We start from the raw sequence: 20,274 nt of genomic DNA on the forward strand, positions 1-20,274 counted from the left end.
ATGGTGGATTAGTAGGGTCTTGTCTCAGGCTTCTAACTACTTTATGGATAAAGTTCTCGATAAAATACTTGGCACTGAGGTTCATTGTATCTAGTTTTGTTTTGTTAATGCGTACATGATCATGATCTAGTTCTGTGCATTAATATTATTTTGATCTCATTTAATCATGTGTGTGCTTGCTTAGTGAAGATCCACCAATATTTATGAAATCCATCCATGATAACAACAAGGATTATGAAACCATGCATGTACCACTGATGATCCCAAACATGGCCGGCTCTGTCAATATAAATCTCAAACCATGTACATTTTGTCGGTATACCCATCTACCTACTAAGCCAAAAAACACACTTTCGATCATTTATCACTGAACATACTTTAATTTGATAAGATGGTAATGCGCATATCTATCTTTCTTTGCCAACATCAGGGGTAATACTACTGATGCTATATATACAGTATCAAGCATTATCAATATCGTTGATCATGATCAAGTAATAATTTATATACCCTGAAAAGTTTTTTGGAAATGTCTCCACTACTCGTGTCAACTTGGTGCCTTCACAAATGACAACATGGGTAGCTATGATTGGCACTTTTGACCAATATATATAATAATGAATGTGCATATGTCTCTATAACTATTTCAAATAATTGATGATAACCTTTACCTTCGATCTCTTAAAGAGAACGAAACCTCTCCATCTGAGAAGTCGATGGGAAAACAAAATAATTCGGGGAATACCAGCCTCATTAAGTTTCTTGCAGGATGATGATGAAAACGAAAGTGAAAGGGAAAGTAACGTTTCAGAAGACATGATCTCAAATCAAACTATATATGCATACTATTCCTTAATTAGACCTAACTGCTATGGCTTCAATGAATCAATCAAAAAAACCAGTACCATTACTGTTTCGTACGTGTTTTTTGGCTCTTGTTGGGTTGCTTTCAAAACCACTATACATTTCGCATTCATGAGTTCGGCATGCTTAATTTCGCTGAGCAATAATTAATCGTGTTGCCTGTCAAACTCGATCATTCAATGAGCTCTTTCTAAGGATGTTGACTGCAAAAGAAGGATCCATAAAATACTAGGGTCATATAGTGACTGATCATGATGTGAACTGAGAGAGAGAGAGAGAGAGAGAGAGAGAGAGAGCCATCAACAGTACATCACAGTAGTCCGGTCATGAAGCATCAGAAAGGCTTATAGGTCTAACTACACTTAATCTGCTCATAATTCATGCTGTTCTTTTATGACAAATCCTCAGGGAAAATGGATTTAAATTGGGTATATGTGTTAACGATTGACATTATTATATATATATATATACATATATATATATATATATATATATATATATGATATGATTATATGCCATGAAATGACTTTTCTTCTGTAATTTCCTTTTATTTTCAGTATAATATATTGTGCACTTGTGTTATACTCTTTTTGTTTTTCTTTTTAAAAAAGAAATGCTAACGTGGCAAGGCAATGTGAGGGGGCAAACTAGGGACACATTTAGGCCGGGGCAACCTAGCACCACCCTAATTAAAATTACTTACATAATTATTAATTTTTAATGGTATATATACTATCATTCGACAGATTAAGATAACCATGTTTCCATAATAGAGTACTGCATGGGACTACCATTTGTATGTTCATATTCCATGAGTACATAATAATTACCACCTATGGCCGGTTATGACTACTGTATTAGTACTAGTAGGCAATATTTATATATAGAGACCCGATTCATGCTCACTAAAGCACTTCCACTTGACTCCAAACACAAACTAGTACTCTTTTTCATAAATGGACTAGACTTTCTAATGGAGGTCGAGGCTTCAGATCAGCAATGTGGCAATTTTGAAGTGAACTTCACTGGAAAAAGCATTGTCAGAGCTGCAAATCCCTTGCCAGGGCCTCATATCCTCACTCTCTCAAATCTTGACCTTCTTTCTGGCCGTTTTCCCGTAACATACTTCTACTTCTACCACAAACCCCTTGTCAGTAACTTTACACCTAGTACTATTGTTGACATTCTCAAGAGCTCCCTTTCTGAAACTCTCAATAACTTCTACCCCTTTGCTGGCAGAATTGTTCAGAATCCAACTACTTGTGAGCCTGAAATCATATGTGACAATAATGGTGCACTAGTTGTAGAAGCAGAAGCAAATATCCGTTTGAAAGACATAGATTTCTACAACCTTAACCAAACTTTGGAAGGGAAGCTTGTTTCTATCAACCCCAACTTTCCCCTGCAAATCCAAGTTACAACTTATACTTGTGGGGGTATTTCAATAACCTTCACTTTCGACCATGCGCTTGGAGATGCTAGTGCCTTTGGTAAGTTTCTTGTCTCATGGTCCGAAGTCGCTCAAAAGAAGCCGATTTCATGCATTCCAGATCATAGCAGAAACCTTCGTGCACGTTTCCCTCCTACATATCACCCTTCATTGGACCAAACCTTTGTCAAGTGCACAATGGAAGAGATCACAAACATACCAACAACCAGAATCAGGCTCAAGCGTCTGTATCATATCGATGCATCGAGCATTAACACGCTGCAAAAGCTAGCAAGTGTCGACGGCAATAAGAGAACGAAAATCGAGGCTTTCTCAGCCTATGTTTGGAAGGTTATGGTTAATGCCATCGACCAAAGCCAGCATTCAAAGTGTAAGATGGGTTGGTTGGTTGATGGACGTGCTAGAATGTGCAAAAATGGAGATAAGAATTTCATGTCAAACTACATAGGGAATGTCTTGTCTCTAGCTTTCGCCGAGGCAGATGTCAAAAAAATAGAACAAGGTTCTATCTGTGAAGTTGCCAACAATGTTCATGAAGCTATTTCAAAGGTAACAAATCAGAATCATTTTCTGGATTTGATAGACTGGATAGAGTGCAACAGGCCTGGGTTAATGCTGTCAAGAGTGGTTTTAGGGCGAGGAGGACCAGCCCTTGTTTTGTCATCAGGAAGAAGATTCCCGGTTGCAGAAGTTGATTTTGGATTTGGAAGTCCTGTGCTAGGGACAGTGTGCTCTACCATAGAACGGATTGGAGTTGCTTACCTGAACCAGAGGCCAAGTGCTAGGGATGATGGCTCTTGGACTGTATCAGCTATCTTATGGCCGGAATTGGCAGCCGCGTTCGAGTCTGATTCTATTTTTCAACCTATGTCTGCATCTCATCTTCAACTTTGTTAGCATAAAAAACTTCCATGTTATTATGGATTGAACGGTAATTATAAAAATAAATAAAAAAAGAAGGGGGCACATAATGGATTTTGAAAGTAATATAGTTAATTAATTTATACATAAGTACATGAAATTTTCCCTTAGACCATCTATATAAATATAGTACCAGTCGTACATTCGCGCAGTGCAAGATAAATATAACTGATGTTGTTTAGTTGAGCGCCGTAGTCATGTTTGGATTTAGAGATGAATTGAGATGATTTATAAATAGTAAAATAAAATATTGTTAGAATATTATTTTTTAATATTAATATTATTTTAAGATTTGAAAAAGTTGAATTGTTTATTATATTTTGTGTGGGAGTTTGAAAAAGTTGTAATGGATGAGTTGAAATGAGTTGATGGGAGTTTCCAATTCAAACCAGGGCTTAATCTTTCCAATCCAAAAGGAGAAATGAGTTGATGAGTTGAAATGAGTTAGTTAATTGAAATGAGTTGATGTGAGTATAGGTCTATAATTACAATCTCAATAATAAGAATATAAGCATATGGAGAAATACTAATATTAGAACCTAACAATAATAAAATTGTAATTTTGAAATAAACTTTAAATGGGTTATTGCAGGTTGGTTTAGGGTTAAGCAGGTTGAACTGTTATTGATTCGTTTATTAATTGTGTCTTAATGGATTAACTCGTTTTGACAAGAATCCATTTATATCAATCTCAAATCTACTAATTTCGTATCGTGTTCATATTAGATTCACGAGTTGTGTCACATATTGCCACTCCTATTGAAAAGAGATAGAAGTTATGGGTTCTGATGGGATAGGGTTAATTGGTAGAAAGAGCGACATTAATGGTGGAGCTTTATGGATGTGGGTGGTGTTTGACAGGGATTGTTCCACGGCTTTCACACACACACACACACACACACACACACACACACACACACACACACACACACACACACACACACACACACACACACACACACACACACACACACACACACACACACACACACACAGAGAGAGAGAGAGAGAGAGAGAGAGAGAGAGAGAGAGAGAGAGAGAGAGAGAGAGAGAGAGAGAGAGAGAGAGAGAGAGAGAGAGAGAGAGAGAGAGAGAGAGAGAGAGAGAGCACACTCAAAGTGTGCCGCTTATCCCCACTCCTTTTTTTTTTCTTTTCTTTTTTCTCCCTTCTTGTGCATCTCTGCCCTCTCCGTGGCGGCCATAGTGGTTGGAGACTACCTCAAGGCTGGCAGAAGCTACTGTCGGTCAAAGCGGCACAGTCCCCCATTCACGGCAGTGCCTCTCTCATGTGTCTCCCCTCCCTTCCTCCCCCTTTCCCTCTCTGCCTCCACCTGCCTCAACTCTCCCCGTGGCCGCCATGGTGGTCGGGCACCACCTCAGGGTCGGCAGTCCAAGCGACATCGTTTGGCAGGGGGATGGGTGCTCCCGTGCATGGCAGCTCACGGAAAGGGGGAGGAGGGGAGGGGAGATACACAGGAGGAGGAAAAGAAGAAAGGAAAAAAAAAAAAGAGGAGATGTGGTACATTCACAGTGTGTCACGTCAATATGTAGGATCCCTTTGTCTATAGTGTTTTCCTATTTTATATCTCACTGAAGTGTATCCTCATGCCTGACGATGGGATGAAAATTAAAGAATGAGAAGATTGATTTTTAAATGGGCAAAAATTGCGTGGTTCTTAATCTAGCTAATGCGAAAATGTGTCAACCTCCAGATCGCAATCCAAAGACCATGTTTAATTTCATGTCAAAGCTTTTCAACTTCAAATATAAGTAGTAGTGAATGTCAAAATATATAATTAAAACCTTTAGAACATGTGCTATTACAAATTTATGATATAATTTATGATTTATGAAAAGTCTTATATTTTTTTGGGACAAATTCTTCTGGCTTCAAACTAGCTAGTAAATATTAAATGTTAAAAAATCTTAAGAATTCAAATATTATAACTAACATTATGCTAAAATCATTCAATATTACGTTACCTAGGAATAGATCAGGCTTGAAAGAGTACTGGAAAGGTCTACATGAGTTTTTGTGACAACATTTCATTTAATTGATCTGTTAATTAAAAGCTGCTAGAGGTCCAATGTTTTTACAAAATTATAAATGATTGACATATAAAATAGATAAGAAATTTTAATGGAAGTAATAAAATTAGAATGAAATTAAATAAGTGAATGCATGCTGATCAGGTACTACTGCTAAATAGAAAATAAAGAAGTTGCTTCGGAAATTATGTAATTAGTAATAGATTAATATATTATTTTTTGTCGCTTATAAAATGAAAATATATATGCAATAGTTATTTAACAGATTATATTGAAGTTTCTGTTATTTATTTTTCTTGAAGTAGTACTATTAAGTGGGTTTGTTATATGCAACTTGAGAGATGTTACAATAAATAATCGGCCTACATTATTTGAGATCATTTCAACATCCAAACGTAACCTTAATCACATATTCTAATATTGAACATTATAAGTAGTTGTCCGATATGTAGTCGTTTAACCAAATCATGTTGCTATATATGCACATTTGAAAGTGTCCGACTGCTAAGGAAAATAACAAAAATAAAAAATAAAAAATAAAAAGTAAAAAAGGAATTTCCCGGTAATTGTTGTAATTATGTGTTCAAAGTTTGAGTATGTATTGTTTTAGAGACTTATTAAAAAAAATTCGAACAATTTCTTCATTTCAGTCTAAATATCTTTCAGACTTTAAAATTTTTTCAACTTTTCAATTTTTTTTTTCTAATCAGTGTCTAGGTTTTTTCTGATAAAAGAATTAATGAAAAATCTAAAAAAATAAAAAAACGCGGCTATTTTTTTTCTAATCTAAACAGCTTTTCATTATATTTACTTTACCAGACATATCTCAAAAAATTCAAACAAGTTGTCATTCTTACTACCATTCTAAAACATATAGGAAAAGAGTTTATGCAATTTTAGAATTTGCAAGTTTTACGTGGTCACTGTAGACCGGGAATAGTGGTATCCACATAAAAAAAAAAAAAGAAAAAATCTACACAACTTCCATACATGCACCACACTTTTTTTAATTATTATTATTTTTTTCTTTTATCAAATATTTAATATATGAATAATGAATAAAATAATTGAATTAATTTAAAAAGAATAAACTCAAAAAAAAATTAAAAAAATATTAAAAAATTAAAAAAAATATAGTGTATAGAGGTTAAAGAGATTGTGTAGCATTACTCTAAAAAAAAAACTCACTTTTTATGTTATGCCTCAATTTTTTCAAAAGAACTGTGCGAGAATTAATATACCTACCAGAAGACTCGATCCAGTTACTTTTTCACAAATCCTAATCCAAAACACACATCAAATTTTTTTTTTAAATATAAAAAATTTGAAAAACTTTTCACTTACCAAGCATGCGAGAGTTTTCCTTATCAATTAATATTATATTGATATGGAAGAAAAAGGTAAGAACCAATACAAACTGTTGGCGAAAAAAAAAAAACGGTGACTTGACTCCTTAATTTCACCAAGGATTTTGACAAGAATCTGCAATGGTAGCTAGGGAACTAATAATTACAATCAAATTTAAAATATTTTTTGGTTTATATATATATATATATATATATATAAAGTTCTTTCAAGTACCATAAAAACAATTAAATAAATCCGAGCTTCAACCCTTCCCTTCAAATGTACACCACAGAGGATAGAGGACGCATGGCTACCACATTAAAGAAAAATTAATGAACAAAAGGAGTCAAAAAAAGGACTTTGGGTGGAGAGAGAACCCCTCCCTCGTACAACAATATGAGGAAGACTGCCCGAACTGCCCAGCATGCCACCCATTTGGGAGACAGAGCGAAGTGGAGAGCCCCGGCCTTTTACCTGACTCCACCTGCAGAGTGGGGAGGGGACCCTCATCCCACACGCACAATAGATATATTAGTGTTCTCCTTTGCATTAGGTTAGTGGGAGGGATAGGGCGGGTGTTGAAAATTGCATATCAGCACGTTTTTTGCTGGTTTTTGAGGAGGACTTGATGTCAAAGTTTTGAATTTATCAACTGGTTTGATCAAAATATTTCATACTGAAACAATAATCGATACAAGAAAGCTGTGTGTTTTTTCCAGCTAAAATATCGACCGTACCGGAGTGATTCGGCCGGTACCGGCTAGTATGCCGAATTTCGGCTGGTACGCGTATAGGAAGCTCAAGTGCTGATTCATGTATTACTTTTTTGTAATTAAGGTAAAACGGTAGGGGCATTTTTGATGCACTACATACTACACGCCCCCTCTTCTCTTTTAGACTATGACACGTCTTGCCCTTGTCACCCTATTCTCTCTCTCTCTCACCTGCATAATTATTAATTACATTGAATAGTTGAACTACTTTTATTTTTCAAACTCCCACCTTTCACTTCTTTTGGCTTGTTTCCTTGTAGCATGAAGTACTACATAGAATGCTAGTCAGCTAAATACCTCTACTCATGTACTACATCTATGGGACCTTTATTTTATTTATTTATTTATTCTATATTTTAACTTCTGATGGAGTGAAAAAAATGGATGAAGAATCTAAATTTATTGAGATTACGATTTATTTTATTGTTATTTTGAAATATAATATGTATATATATATAATTTATCTATATATATAGATTATCTAGAAACGGTATTCGAAACGGTATTTAAAATTTTGCTTGATCTATCACCTAACTCTGTCTACTAGAGTAAATAAAAAAAAAAAAAAAAAAGAAAAGGATATGAGAGATTTTAAGATTTTTTAGAAATTTTTTGCTTGTATAGATATGATCCAAGAAAAATTATTAAATATCTCGGGAGTACTACAGATGACATGCCATTAAATATGTAGCACTCTTTTTCTAAGGAAAATGTCAAGGAAGTACTACGTGCCGATCTATACTTCGAGACTACCTAATTCCTACTTTCTTATATGATGTGCGTGACTTTATAGCTAGTTGAGGCTTTCTTCCATCCAATATTAATTAATATTATGAAGGTTATCTTTGGAAACATCCAACAATCATAAAACACAGCAACTATCATAAAACCATGCAACCTTAGGGAACATTCAAATCCATATTCAAATGCTGCACTCCACACAAAAATATCTATTAAGATTGTGTTTAGATGTTGAATTGAGTTAAGTTGAGATAATAAAATATTAGTAGAATATTATTATTATTTTGGAATTTGAAAAAGTTGAATTGTTTATTATATTTTGTATTGAAATTTGAAAAAATTGTAATGATGAGTTAATATAAGTTAAGATGGGTTTAAAAACCAAACGAAGCCGGCTCCAACAACAAACTATTATAATTGTCTTGGTGGCCCACTTTCATGTTGTGTGGGATAAACCATCTCTACGGTTTCTATGATCGAAAATCTATTTAAATACTGAGAGGGTTAAACATTCTCCTCTATAACATAATCGTGCCTCGATCTAACTATTAGGAGACACTCTAAGATAAAATTGTTAAAGTGATCATTCTCTCATGATTAAATCAGTTTTTTTGTCAAATTACCAAAAAAGTGGTACATTTTCTATTTCATGTTATTTCATAGTAACGTATTAATGTTTTGTTCATTGGGGAACTCTCAACTGGCCGGACTCTATTGTTTTGCCTTGACTACAAAAAAATGGCAAATTTTCAACATTCCATAAACACTAGCAACTTGGAGCCAAACCCTGGCACCATGGTAACCAGTGTTTGTTTGCTAATGCAATGCAAGGGCCAATAAAAATAGGTCGGGAATTTTATTGTTTGGCAATTATGTTAATGTCACTAAGAAATTTTTTGCTCTCGGCATTATGGGGATTGTGATACCGGTGCTTTCAAATGTTAGTAACAAAATGGTTTGCTCCAAAGTTTTGAATGTGAATACTGGCGCTTTCAAATGTTAGTAATAAAATGATTTGTACCAAAGTTTTGAATTAAGTACCGTACTAGTCGGTACGGTCAAAATATACCCTTTTTGTGGCGTAAAGGGTACAAAGAAGGATATAGTTTCACACCGGTCAGAATTTCGGCTGTTTCGGCCCGTATCGGCCTTTACTTTTTTTTTTTTCATTTCTTCAAATTGCAAGTTGATCAGCTTTTAATTTTGACTTCCAAGCGTAGAAGCTGTCAAAGTAATACAAGGGTAAATCCCAAGATCGAATTCACAGGGACAATGAGAATTTAGCAAACATTTCATTTTCGCAAGACAACATAATACCGTTTGTAGTGACACGAAAGTTTAAACGATAAGATAAGAGTAAACTAAATGAGCTAGCTATGAGCAAAAATAATAAGAAAAGAAAAATAAGTTTTAGAAATTTACCGCTAACAATATTAACACATAAATGAGGCTATTTACTAAGGGAGTGTGGAATGAATTATGAGAGAAATTGTCGGGAAGTTCAAGCATAAGTAAAGCTGAAAATAAAAGTGAATCTATTTTTCTAAAATTGCTAAGAATCAAGAGATTTAAAGAAAATGTGCGGAAGTTGACTTAAACTTGTAAGAAGCAATTAAACAAACACTTGGGATGCAATTTTCACCCACTAATTTGGTGATGGATTTACTTCTCCTTTCATTTTCTCTCAACTATTATCTCATTCATAGAAATCATGGTCGGATAATATAGCAATGATCCATAATTTTTATTTTAATAAAACTACTTGACAAATTATATGACAATCATAGAAAAGTGAAAGAAAAACATTAAAGTCATGTTACTTGCTCAAGTATCAATTGTGCCTTTACGTCTACAATTGATCTAAACCAAGAACAAAGAACTCTAATCTTTTCTAGATGCACATTGAAATATAATCCATCAAGTTAATCATCAAAAGCACTAAATATTGAAGAAAATCCAACCCCAAATAGTCATGGGTTACTCATTGAATCCCAAGCTAAAAATCTAGCCTATCATCTCTAGATTAACAAAATGCTCAAGAAGATTAAAATCCAACATCACTAAATACTGTTTCAAAGGAAAATTGCTGAATGAAAAATATACTATATCCCTAAAATGTGTTGAAATCTGAAACTCAGAACAATAAAAACAGGCGGAAAATAAAATAAAATAGCAGTAAAAAGAATCGGAAAATAAAATGAAGAAGAAGAAGAACGCCGAACGAAAATAAATCCAAAAACACAGCAGACCCTTTCGGCCAAAAATCTTTTCTTTTCATATTCTCTCCCTTTCTGCGTTTCACGTTTGCAGATCGTGCGTTTTGATCTCTCCCTTCTGCTGCACATTTCGTCCCTGCAGTGCGCACGTCTCAGCCCAGTGCGTTTCGCGTCTACTAGCTGCCCGTTTTGATCTCAGCTCCCGCGTTCCACTTCGTGCATCCCTGCTGCTGTCCATTTCTGCCCAGCACCAATTTCTGCCTTTTGAGCGTGCGTGAGTCGCGACCCCTTTCCATGTGTTTCGAGCCAGCCCCGCGTAAGCGTTTCATCTCTCCATTTACTGCGTTTTGAGCCAGCCCAGCACAGATTCATGTTTCATCCGCAGCCCCTTGCGTTTTGACTCCAATCCTCCTCTGCAGTTCGCGTCTCAAGCTGCCCGTTTTGATCTCAGCTCCCGCGTTCCACTTCGTGCATCCCTGCTGCTGTCCGTTTCTGCCCAGCACCAATTTCTGCCTTTTGAGCGTGCCTGAGTCGCAACCCCTTTTCATGTGTTTCGAGCCAGCCCCGCGTGAGCGTTTCATCTCTCCATTTACTGCTTTTTGAGCCAGCCCAGCCCAGATCCGCAGCCCCTTGCGTTTTGACTCCAATCCTCCTCTGCAGTTCGCGTCTCAAGCTGCTCCTCTTACGCGTGAGTGCCCTGCACCATTCCAACCTCTGCAACGCGCCTTGAGCCGCTCGATCCAGCCCAGGTTCATCTTGCATGCTGCGTCTCCTGGAAGCCACTATTCGCATGTCTGCCCCTCAAGTCACTAGTGTTTTGCGTGAGTTTTCAGAGCATTCTTTGTAGTTGCTGTGTCAGTTGGATAATTCCAAGAATACCCATATATTTTTAACAACTTTCCCATAATGCCCTGCAACATTAACAAAAATATCAGAATAAAATTTGAGATATTAATCAGAATTTAACATTGAGTCAAGCATTAAACTTTACTATATAATTAAGTGCTTAATTCATTTTTTGGTTAAACAAATCATTCATTTTAGGAACTTAATCATGTAATTCTTAACACTTTATCACACCCCCCAACTAGCTTTTCGCTAGTCTCTAGCAAATAATGCGATAAGAATATTGTAGGATCCAAGAGTGAGCTACTAAACTCAAAAAAAAAAAAAAAAAAAAAAATCTCTAGAAAAGATCAATCATATTGAAATCTTGGGCATAAGAATGTAGTCAAGTCAGGTTTTAGCTCAACACCAAAAGCTTATAAAATTCTCAAGAGCTCAAACAAGGGAAATGTACTTAAGCTGAAGATCTTTGAGTGCACCAAGTGTGTGAACAGATTTCCATTTGTTAGTTTTAAGATTTCTCACAATAGTTTCAGCCTAACAACTTTTTCAAGAAAAACCAAAAGGTCTTCACTCTAATTCAAAACCATTACATTGGCGGCTTTCACGCTATCACACTTTGAAAGACCCATATTTTTTTTAACAGATCCCGGTGATAGGCAGCCTTTTCCAATGCACTTGCACCTTTTTTTTTTTTTTTTTTGTGTGTGCATGATCTCTAGCTTGTCCCTTTTCTCATGTACTTTTACAACCTTTTTCTTCTTTTTTTTTTTTTTTTATCACACTTTTCCTAAGCCATTAAGATATGGTTCATTGTAGTTCTTGCTAGTTGCTTAGAAGAAACCACTGATTGTCATCAAACAGACCACAAAAAGTATCTGCTTGTGTCAATTAAGGTCATCAATCAATAGCTTTGAAGTAACTTTCCTAAGTTTGAGTTGCTAAGACTTATCATAAGGTCAAGTGTCGAACTTAAAACTAACCAATGAGAATTAGTGTAGCCCAAAACTGCAACTATCTGATCTTAAGTAAAGAAGTGTGAAAATAGTAGCTTTGTAGCAACAAAAAAATTTAGACCCCACAATTATTAATCCTGAGAGACTAACGGTAGAAGACTCTCTTTACCCCCAACTAAAAATGGGCAGTGTCCTCAATGCAAATCATGAATAAAACAAGGGATGAAAGAAAATAGGGCCGAAGGAAAATACCTGAGATGGTTGAAAGGATTGTGAACATAAAAATGAAACCATAAAAGAATAAACAATGCTGAACCTGAAAAGACATACTAAAGAAAAAGAAAAAGAAAACATAGAATTGAAACAAATAAAAGCAGAAAAATAAAAGGAAAAGAAGAGAAAAAAAAAATCAAAGCAAAACAAAAATGAGCTAAGGACCATGAGAATAAGTGGGATCTTCCAAAGGAATGGAAGTATCCTCATGTGAAAGTTTTGCCAAAAAATATTTAAGTCGTTGGCCATTAACTTTGAAAGTGTTTCCATTTTGAGGATTAGTAATCTCAACAGCTCCATATGGAAACACAGCCTTAACTACATAAGGCCCACTTCGCCTCGATCTTAATTTGCCTGGAAATAGATGGAGGCGGGAATTGTAAAGTAAGACTTGCTCATTGGGCTTAAAATTCTTTCTTTGGATGTGCTTGTCATGTAATACCTTCATGCGTTCCTTTGACAATTTAGAATTGTCATATGCATCTCGCCTAAGCTCATCCAATTCTGAAATCTGAAATTTTCTCACAGAACCAGCATGGTCAATAGAAAAATTAAATTGTTTAACAGCCCAATATGCCTTATGTTCAAGCTCAACGGGAAGACATGCCTTTCCATATACCAAGCGATAAGGAGACATGTTAAGAGAGGTTTTAAAGGCTGTCCTATAAGCCCAAAGTGCATCAGTAAGCCTTAAAGACCAATCTTTTCTGTTGGGATTGACTGTTTTTTCTAAGATGTGCTTAAGTTCCCTATTAGCTAATTCAGCTTGCCCATTCGTTTGCGGGTGATATGGAGTGGAAATTTTATGGTGTATACCATATTTTTTCATGAGGGAAGCAAATGGTTTGTTGCAAAAATGAGTTCCATTATCACTAATGATAGCTCTAGGCATGCCAAATCTAGCAAAAATGCTTTCTTTCAAAAACTTAAGCACAATCTTATGGTCATTTGTTTTACATGGAATGGCTTCAACCCATTTAGAAACATAATCAACAGCCACGAGGATATACAAATAACCAAAAGAAGATGGAAATGGCCCCATAAAATCAATCCCCCAACAATAAAAAATCTCAATGACCAAAATGGGTTGTAAAGGCATCATGTTTCTCTAAGTGATCGTGCCTAGTTTTTGACATGGCTCACAAGTTTTGCAAAAATCATACGCATCCTTAAACATACGTGGCCAATAAAACCCACTTTATAAAATTTTTGCAACGTTTTATTTGCATAAAAATGCCCCCCACAAGCCTCATTATGACAAAAAGAAAGAACAGCTTGTATCTCATGATCAGGCACACATTTCCTTATGATTTGGTCAGAATAATATTTAAACAAGTAAGGATCATCATAGAAGAATGACTTTACCTCATGCTTGAATTTTCGTATGTCTTGAGCACTCCAATGGGGTGGAGTTTGTCCTGTTACCAAAAAATTAACTATGTCAACAAACCAAGGCAAATTTTCAACTGACATTAATTGTTCATCAGGAAAAGAGTCAAGGATAGGGATAGTGTGATCCTTTTCAGCAAATGTAAGCCGAGACAAGTGGTCGGTAACTACGTTTTCAGCACCCTTCTTGTCTTTGATGATAAGGTCAAATTCTTGGAGAAGAAGAATCCATCGGATTAAACGTGGTTTAGCATCCTTCTTCGACAATAAGTACTTTAACGCTGCATGGTCAGTGAAAACAACTACAGGAGAACCAAGAATATAAGTTCGAAACTTGTCTAATGCAAAAACTACAGCAAGCAATTCCTTTTCTGTGGTAGAATAATTTCTTTGGGCTCCATTTAAAGTTCTACTTACATAAGAAATGACATGTGGGAACTTATTTCTACGCTGTCCAAGAACAGCTCCTATGGCTACATCACTAGCATCACACATTATCTCAAAAGGAATAGACCAAACAGGGGGCTACATGATAGGGGCTGTGGTGAGCAAAATTTTCAGCTTATCAAAAACATCTTGACAAGAAGAGGTCTATTCAAAAGCAACATTATGTATAAGTAACTCACACAAGGGCTTAGAGATAGAACTAAAATTTTGAATGAATCGCCTATAAAACCCAGCATGCCCAAGAAATGATCTGATTTCTTTTACTGTTTTGGGTATAGGAAGCTTGGAAAATAAGTTCAATCTTAGCTTTATCAACCTCAATACCTCATGATGAGACTATGTGACCAAGAACTATGCCTTGTTGAACCATGAAATGACACTTTTCCCAATTGAGAAGCAAATGCTTCTCTTCACACCTGGCTAAAACAGCTTGTAAGTTAGTCAAACATGTATCAAAAGAACTGCCGAACACTGAAAAATTATCCATGAATATTTCCAAATAGTTTTCAATCATGTCGCTGAAAATACTAAGCATACATCTTTGGAAAGTAGCTGGTGCATTACATAGTCCAAAAGGCATTCTTCTAAATGCAAAAGTGCCAAACGAGCAAGTAAAAGTTATTTTCTCTTGATCTTTAGGTGCTATTTCTATTTGGTAAAAACCAGAATATCCATCAAGAAAGCAATGGAAATCATGACCCGCAACTTTTTCTAGCACTTGATCGAGAAATGGCAAAGGGAAATGATCTTTCCTAGTGGCGGCATTCAACTTCCTATAATCTATACACATTCGCCAACCAGTAGAAATCCTAGTAGGAATCAATTCATCTTTCTCATTTTTCACAATGGTAAGCCCAGATTTTTTTGGAATTACATGAATGGGACTTACCCACTTGCTGTCCGCAATAGGGTATATGATTCCTATGTCAAGTAATTTCAAAATCTCTGTTTTTACCACCTCTTTCATAGTAGGATTTAATCTCCTTTGCATCTCCCTAGAGACTTTAGCATTTTCTTCTAAATAAATCCTATGAGTGCACACAAGAGGATTTATACCTTTTATATCTGCGATTGTCCACCCAATGGCACCTTTGTGTTGCTTTAAGATTTCCATCAATTTTCCTTCTTGATCATGAGAGAGTTGGGCTGAAATCACCACTGGGAAGGTGCTGTCCGGTCCCAGAAATGCATATTTCAAGTCATTTGGCAATGGCTTCAGCTCTAGTGTTGGGATTTCATTTGCTGAAGGTTTCAAACTTACTGTCAACGGTGGGAGTTGCTCAATCTTTGGCCTCCATTTAGTCTCCAATTTATTTTCTGCATTAAAAACATGAGAAACATTAATGGGGGTGTCATCAGTGAGGAGTTCACAAAAATTTTCTAACTCAAACAGCAGGTTAGTGGGCTGGTATGCCAAATAAGTCTCCTCCTCAAGGATGCTTTCTAACAAATTCACTTCTTGTACATCTTCCAAGTCTTGAGGTTGCCTACAAATATTGAAAATGTTTAGTTCAAGGGTCATGTTCCCAAAACTCAGCTTTAAAACACCACTCTTATAATTTATTAATGCATTTGAAGTAGCAAGAAAAGGTCTCCCAAGAATCACAGGTGCTTGAAAAGAAGATTTGTGTGTCAAGTGAACATCCAACACAATAAAATCAACGGAATAAAAGAATTTATCCACTTGAACCAAGACATCCTCAACAACTCCTCTTGGCATTTTAATAGACCTATCGGCTAGTTGTAAAATGATAGGAGTTGGTTTTAATTCCTCCAAACCAAGTTGCTCATAAACATTATAAGGCAGTAAATTCACACTTGAACCTAGATCTAACAATGCTTGACCAATTTTTGAACTTCCTATAACACAAGCAATTGTTGGTGAACCGGGGTCTTTATATTTTGGTGGGGTATTGCTCTGAAGTATGGCACTGACCTGCTGAGTAAGAAAAGCTTTCTTTTGCACATTTAATTTTCTTTTAACCGTACACAAATCTTTTAGAAACATAGCATATGCATGAATTTGTTGAATAGCATCCAACAAAGGGATATTAATCCTAACATGCTTGAATATTTCTAAAATTTCAGATTGGTGTTTGTCTTTGTGCAGAGGAACCAATCTTTGAGGAAAAGGAGCAGGTACAGGACATGAAATCTTTTAAGTTTTAGTTTCATTTTGTTCAAACTCACCATTTTCAGCCTCATTTTGTATAGGTTTAGAGACCTTACCAGCCTTGTCTGAACCTTGAGCCGGAATGTTCACCACCCTACCATTTCTCAAAGTGGTGACCGCCTTCACTTGCCTCACATTTGAACTCTCAACTGCTCCTTGTGGTGGCTGACTTTGTGGATTGTGTTGAGGTTGTGCAGGAAGTTTTCCTTTCTCTTGAGAGCACCATGCCGTAGTCATCTTTGTAAGTGTGCTCCGAATGTCATTTATCGCTTGAGAGTTTTGATTGTTGATTGTTGCTTGACCTTGCATAAACTGCTGCAAGGTGTTTGACAATTGCTGTACTGTCTCTTCAAATCCCTTCTTTTGCATTAGAGGTGCTTGAATTGCGAGTTGAGAGGGTCCCGGAGCCAAGGCTGCTGGAGCTACTTGCTGGTCATTCCTCCATCCAAAATTTGGGTAGTTTCTCCATCCTAGATTATAAGAATTAGAATATGGTTTTTGTATCATATTTACAGCATTAGATTGGTCCAACAATACCTCTTTGAATGCGGGGATCGTGGGACACTCATTAGTTGAATGCCCATGATCCTCACATATGCTACACTTCTCTGAATTTTTATGGACAACATGCACTTCATTTACCTTTTTCAATTCCATAGCTTCCATTTTTCTAGACAACAAAGTTACTTTAGCACGCAAATCATCATCTTCTTTTAAAGTATATTTTTCATGACCAGACTCAACTTGCCTAGACCTATCATGCACATTAGTTGTGTCCCAAGATTGAGCATTTTCAGCAAGGTAATCAAAATATTCGAATGCTTCCTCAGGCTCTTTTTCAAAAAATTCTCCATTACACATGGTTTGTACAAATTGGTATATTTTAGGTGTCAAACTTTTATAAAAAAAACTTATCAAATGCCAATTTTCATAACCATGATGAGGACAAGCATTTAAAAGATCTTTGAATCTTTCCCAACTTTGATAAAAAGTTTCAGAATCTTTTTGGGTAAAGTTCATGATTTGTCTTTTAAGTGCATTCGTCCTATGTATTGGAAAGAATTTCTTCAAAAATTCAGTTTGCATTTCTTGCCATGTGCCTATGGTTCTAGGTCTCAATGAATTTAGCCATGTTTTAGCCTTATCTTTCAAAGAAAATGGAAACAACTTTAGTCTAATAAACTCCTCAGTGCAAGTCCGGTCCATGAATGTAGAACAAACCTCTTCAAACTCTTTGATATGAAGGTAAGGATTCTCGGAATCAATGCCATGAAAATGTGGAATTAATGGAATCATTCTAGATTTGAAATTAAAGGCATTTGCATTCAAAGGTTGGATTATGCATGAAGGTGTGCTAGTTCTGACAGGTTGTAAATAATCTCTAAGTGTCCTATTCTGATTCACTACTTCCCAATCATGATTCTCATTTTCAGCCATGGTACTATTAGTGTCAGAAGATGACTCAAGAGAAAGTGATGCTGAGGTAAAAGATGCTTGTGATTCTGTCCTAACCAACCGAGAAGTTTGGTCCCTAGTCCAACCAGTCATACAAACAAGAACAGAAAATAAAAGAATATGCAAAATAAACACAAAAAATAAAGTAAAATAAAATAAAGAAAAATGTCACCTAAGCTGTGAAGAGGTTCACAGCACTACAAACGTCTTCTCAACAATATGAGAATGCTCTGATAAACACCAGTTGTCCCCGGCAACGGCGCCGAAAACTTGATCAGCTTTTAATTTCGACTTCCAAGCGTAGAAGCTGTCAAAGTAATACAAGGGTAAATCTCAAGATCGAATTCACAGGGACAGTGAGAATTTAGCAACCATTTCATTTTCGCAAGACAACATAATACCGTTTGTAGTGACACGAAAGTTTAAACGATAAGATAAGAGTAAACTAAATGAGCTAGCTATGAGCAAAAATAATAAGAAAAGAAAAATAAGTTTTAGAAATTTACCGCTAACAATATTAACACCTAAATGAGGCTATTTACTAAGGGAATGTGGAATGAATTATGAGAGAAATTGTCGGGAAGTTCAAGCATAAGTAAAGCTGAAAATAAAAGTGAATCTATTTTTCTAAAATTGCTAAGAATCAAGAGATTTAAAGAAAATGTGCGGAAGTTGACTTAAACTTGTAAGAAGCAATTAAACAAACACTTGGGATGCAATTTTCACCCACTAATTTGGTGATGGATTTACTTCTCCTTTCATTTTCTCTCAACCATTCTCTCATTCCTAGAAATCATGGTCGGATAATATAGCAATGATCCACAATTTTTATTTTAATAAAACTACTTGACAAATTATATGACAATCATTGAAAAGTGAAAGAAAAACATTAAAGTCATGTTACTTGCTCAAGTATCAATTGTGCCTTTACGTCTACAATTGATCTAAACCAAGAACAAATAACTCTAATCTTTTCTAGATGCACATTGAAATATAATCCATCAAGTTAATCATCAAAAGCACTAAATATTGAAGAAAATCCAACCCCAAATAGTCATGGGTTACTCATTGAATCCCAAACTAAAAATCTAGCCTATCATCTCTAGATTAACAAAATGCTCAAGAAGATTAAAATCCAACATCACTAAATACTGTTTCAAAGGAAAATTGCTGAATGAAAAATATACTATATCCCTAAAATGTGCTGAAATCTGAAACTCAGAACAATAAAACAGGTGAAAAATAAAATAAAATAGCAGTAAAAAGAACCGAAAAATAAAATGAAGAAGAAGAAGAACGCCGAACGAAAATAAATCCAAAAACACAGCAGACCCTTTCGGCCAAAAATCTTTTCTTTTTATATTCTCTCCCTCTCTGCGTTTCACGTTTGCAGATCGTGCGTTTTGATCTCTCCCTTCTGCTGCACGTTTCGTCCCTGCAGTGCGCACGTCTCAAGCTGCCCGTTTTGATCTCAGCTCCCGCGTTCCACTTCGTGCATCCCTGCTGCTGTCCGTTTCTGCCCAGCACCAATTTCTGCCTTTTGAGCGTGCGTGAGTCGCGACCCCTTTTCATGTGTTTCGAGCCAGCCCCGCGTGAGCGTTTCATCTCTCCATTTACTGCGTTTTGAGCCAGCCCAGCCCAGATCCGCAGCCCCTTGCGTTTTGACTCCAATCCTCCTCTGCAGTTCGCGTCTCAAGCTGCTCCTCTTACGCGTGAGTGCCCTGCACCATTCCAGCCTCTGTAGCGCGCCTTGAGCCGCTCGATCCAGCCCAGGTTCATCCTGCGTGCTGCGTCTCCTGGAAGCCACTATTCGCATGTCTGCCCCTCAAGTCACTAGTGTTTTGCGTGAGTTTTCAGAGCATTCTTTGTAGTTGATGTGTCAGTTGGGTAATTCCAAGAATACCCATATATTTTTAACAACTTTCCCCTGCAACATTAACAAAAATGTCAGAATAAAATTTGAGATATTAATCAGAATTTAACATTGAGTCAAGCATTAAACTTTACTATATAATTAAGTGCTTAATTCATTTTTTGGTTAAACAAATCATTCATTTTAATCATGTAATTCTTAACATTTTATCACAAGTTCAGTATTTTATCCTTTAATTCAGACTAGACTATTTATAATTTTTATATACATTTATATATTTTATTCATATATAAATTATTATTTCGAAATATAATTTATATATATTTATATATATAATTTATTCATTTATAAACTATTTCAAAACAATATCAATATTAAAATATCTCATTTTAATGTGTCGGCCGAAACGATCAAAATATTCGTTCGTACCGTAAACTTACTTGGCGCCATCCACAGATTTCAAGTAATGTGATGTTTAAGTATTTTCTCGCCCCTCATGAA

The 20,274-nt window shown here is 35.8% G+C and overlaps 2 protein-coding genes and 1 non-coding gene across 3 annotated transcripts; 2 read left to right on the forward strand and 1 right to left on the reverse strand.

Annotated features, from left to right (window-relative positions):
* Nucleotides 1–1,723: 1,723 nt before the first annotated feature.
* LOC121236070 (coniferyl alcohol acyltransferase) lies at nucleotides 1,724–3,301 on the forward strand. Its single transcript, XM_041132563.1, has one exon. It carries the CDS (start codon nucleotides 1,763–1,765, stop codon nucleotides 3,209–3,211), a length of 1,449 nt encoding a protein of 482 aa, XP_040988497.1. The 5' UTR covers nucleotides 1,724–1,762; the 3' UTR covers nucleotides 3,212–3,301.
* A 9,199-nt stretch (nucleotides 3,302–12,500) lies between these two features.
* LOC121235452 lies at nucleotides 12,501–16,814 on the reverse strand. Its single transcript, XM_041131799.1, has 4 exons — nucleotides 16,497–16,814; nucleotides 15,329–16,427; nucleotides 13,802–14,106; nucleotides 12,501–12,947 (listed from the first exon to the last, which is right to left on the reverse strand). The coding sequence occupies exons 1-4, from the start codon at nucleotides 16,812–16,814 to the stop codon at nucleotides 12,594–12,596; spliced, it is 2,076 nt and encodes a 691-aa protein (XP_040987733.1). The 3' UTR covers nucleotides 12,501–12,593.
* Nucleotides 16,815–17,376: 562 nt separating this feature from the next.
* Nucleotides 17,377–17,483, forward strand: LOC121236236. Its single transcript, XR_005934677.1, has one exon. It is a non-coding gene; the product is annotated as a small nucleolar RNA R71 (small nucleolar RNA).
* The last annotated feature ends 2,791 nt before the right edge of the window (nucleotides 17,484–20,274 follow it).

Source organism: Juglans microcarpa x Juglans regia, chromosome 6D (assembly GCF_004785595.1).
Source record: "Juglans microcarpa x Juglans regia isolate MS1-56 chromosome 6D, Jm3101_v1.0, whole genome shotgun sequence".
In the NCBI taxonomy this organism is placed as follows: Eukaryota; Viridiplantae; Streptophyta; class Magnoliopsida; order Fagales; family Juglandaceae; genus Juglans; species Juglans microcarpa x Juglans regia.

Excerpts from the sequence above, each read along its gene's own strand:
- LOC121235452 (XM_041131799.1), bottom strand. The coding sequence starts at position 16,814 with ATGCAAAAGAAGGGATTTGAAGAGACAGTACAGCAATTGTCAAACACC. Across the intron at positions 16,428-16,496 it reads GTTCAGACAAGGCTGGTAAG|ATTTCATGTCCTGTACCTGC; the intron begins GTCTCTAAACCT and ends AAAACTTAAAAG. Across the intron at positions 14,107-15,328 it reads GACAATCGCAGATATAAAAG|CGTTAAAGTACTTATTGTCG; the intron begins GTATAAATCCTC and ends CTGACCATGCAG.
- LOC121236070 (XM_041132563.1), top strand. The coding sequence starts at position 1,763 with ATGCTCACTAAAGCACTTCCACTTGACTCCAAACACAAACTAGTACTC.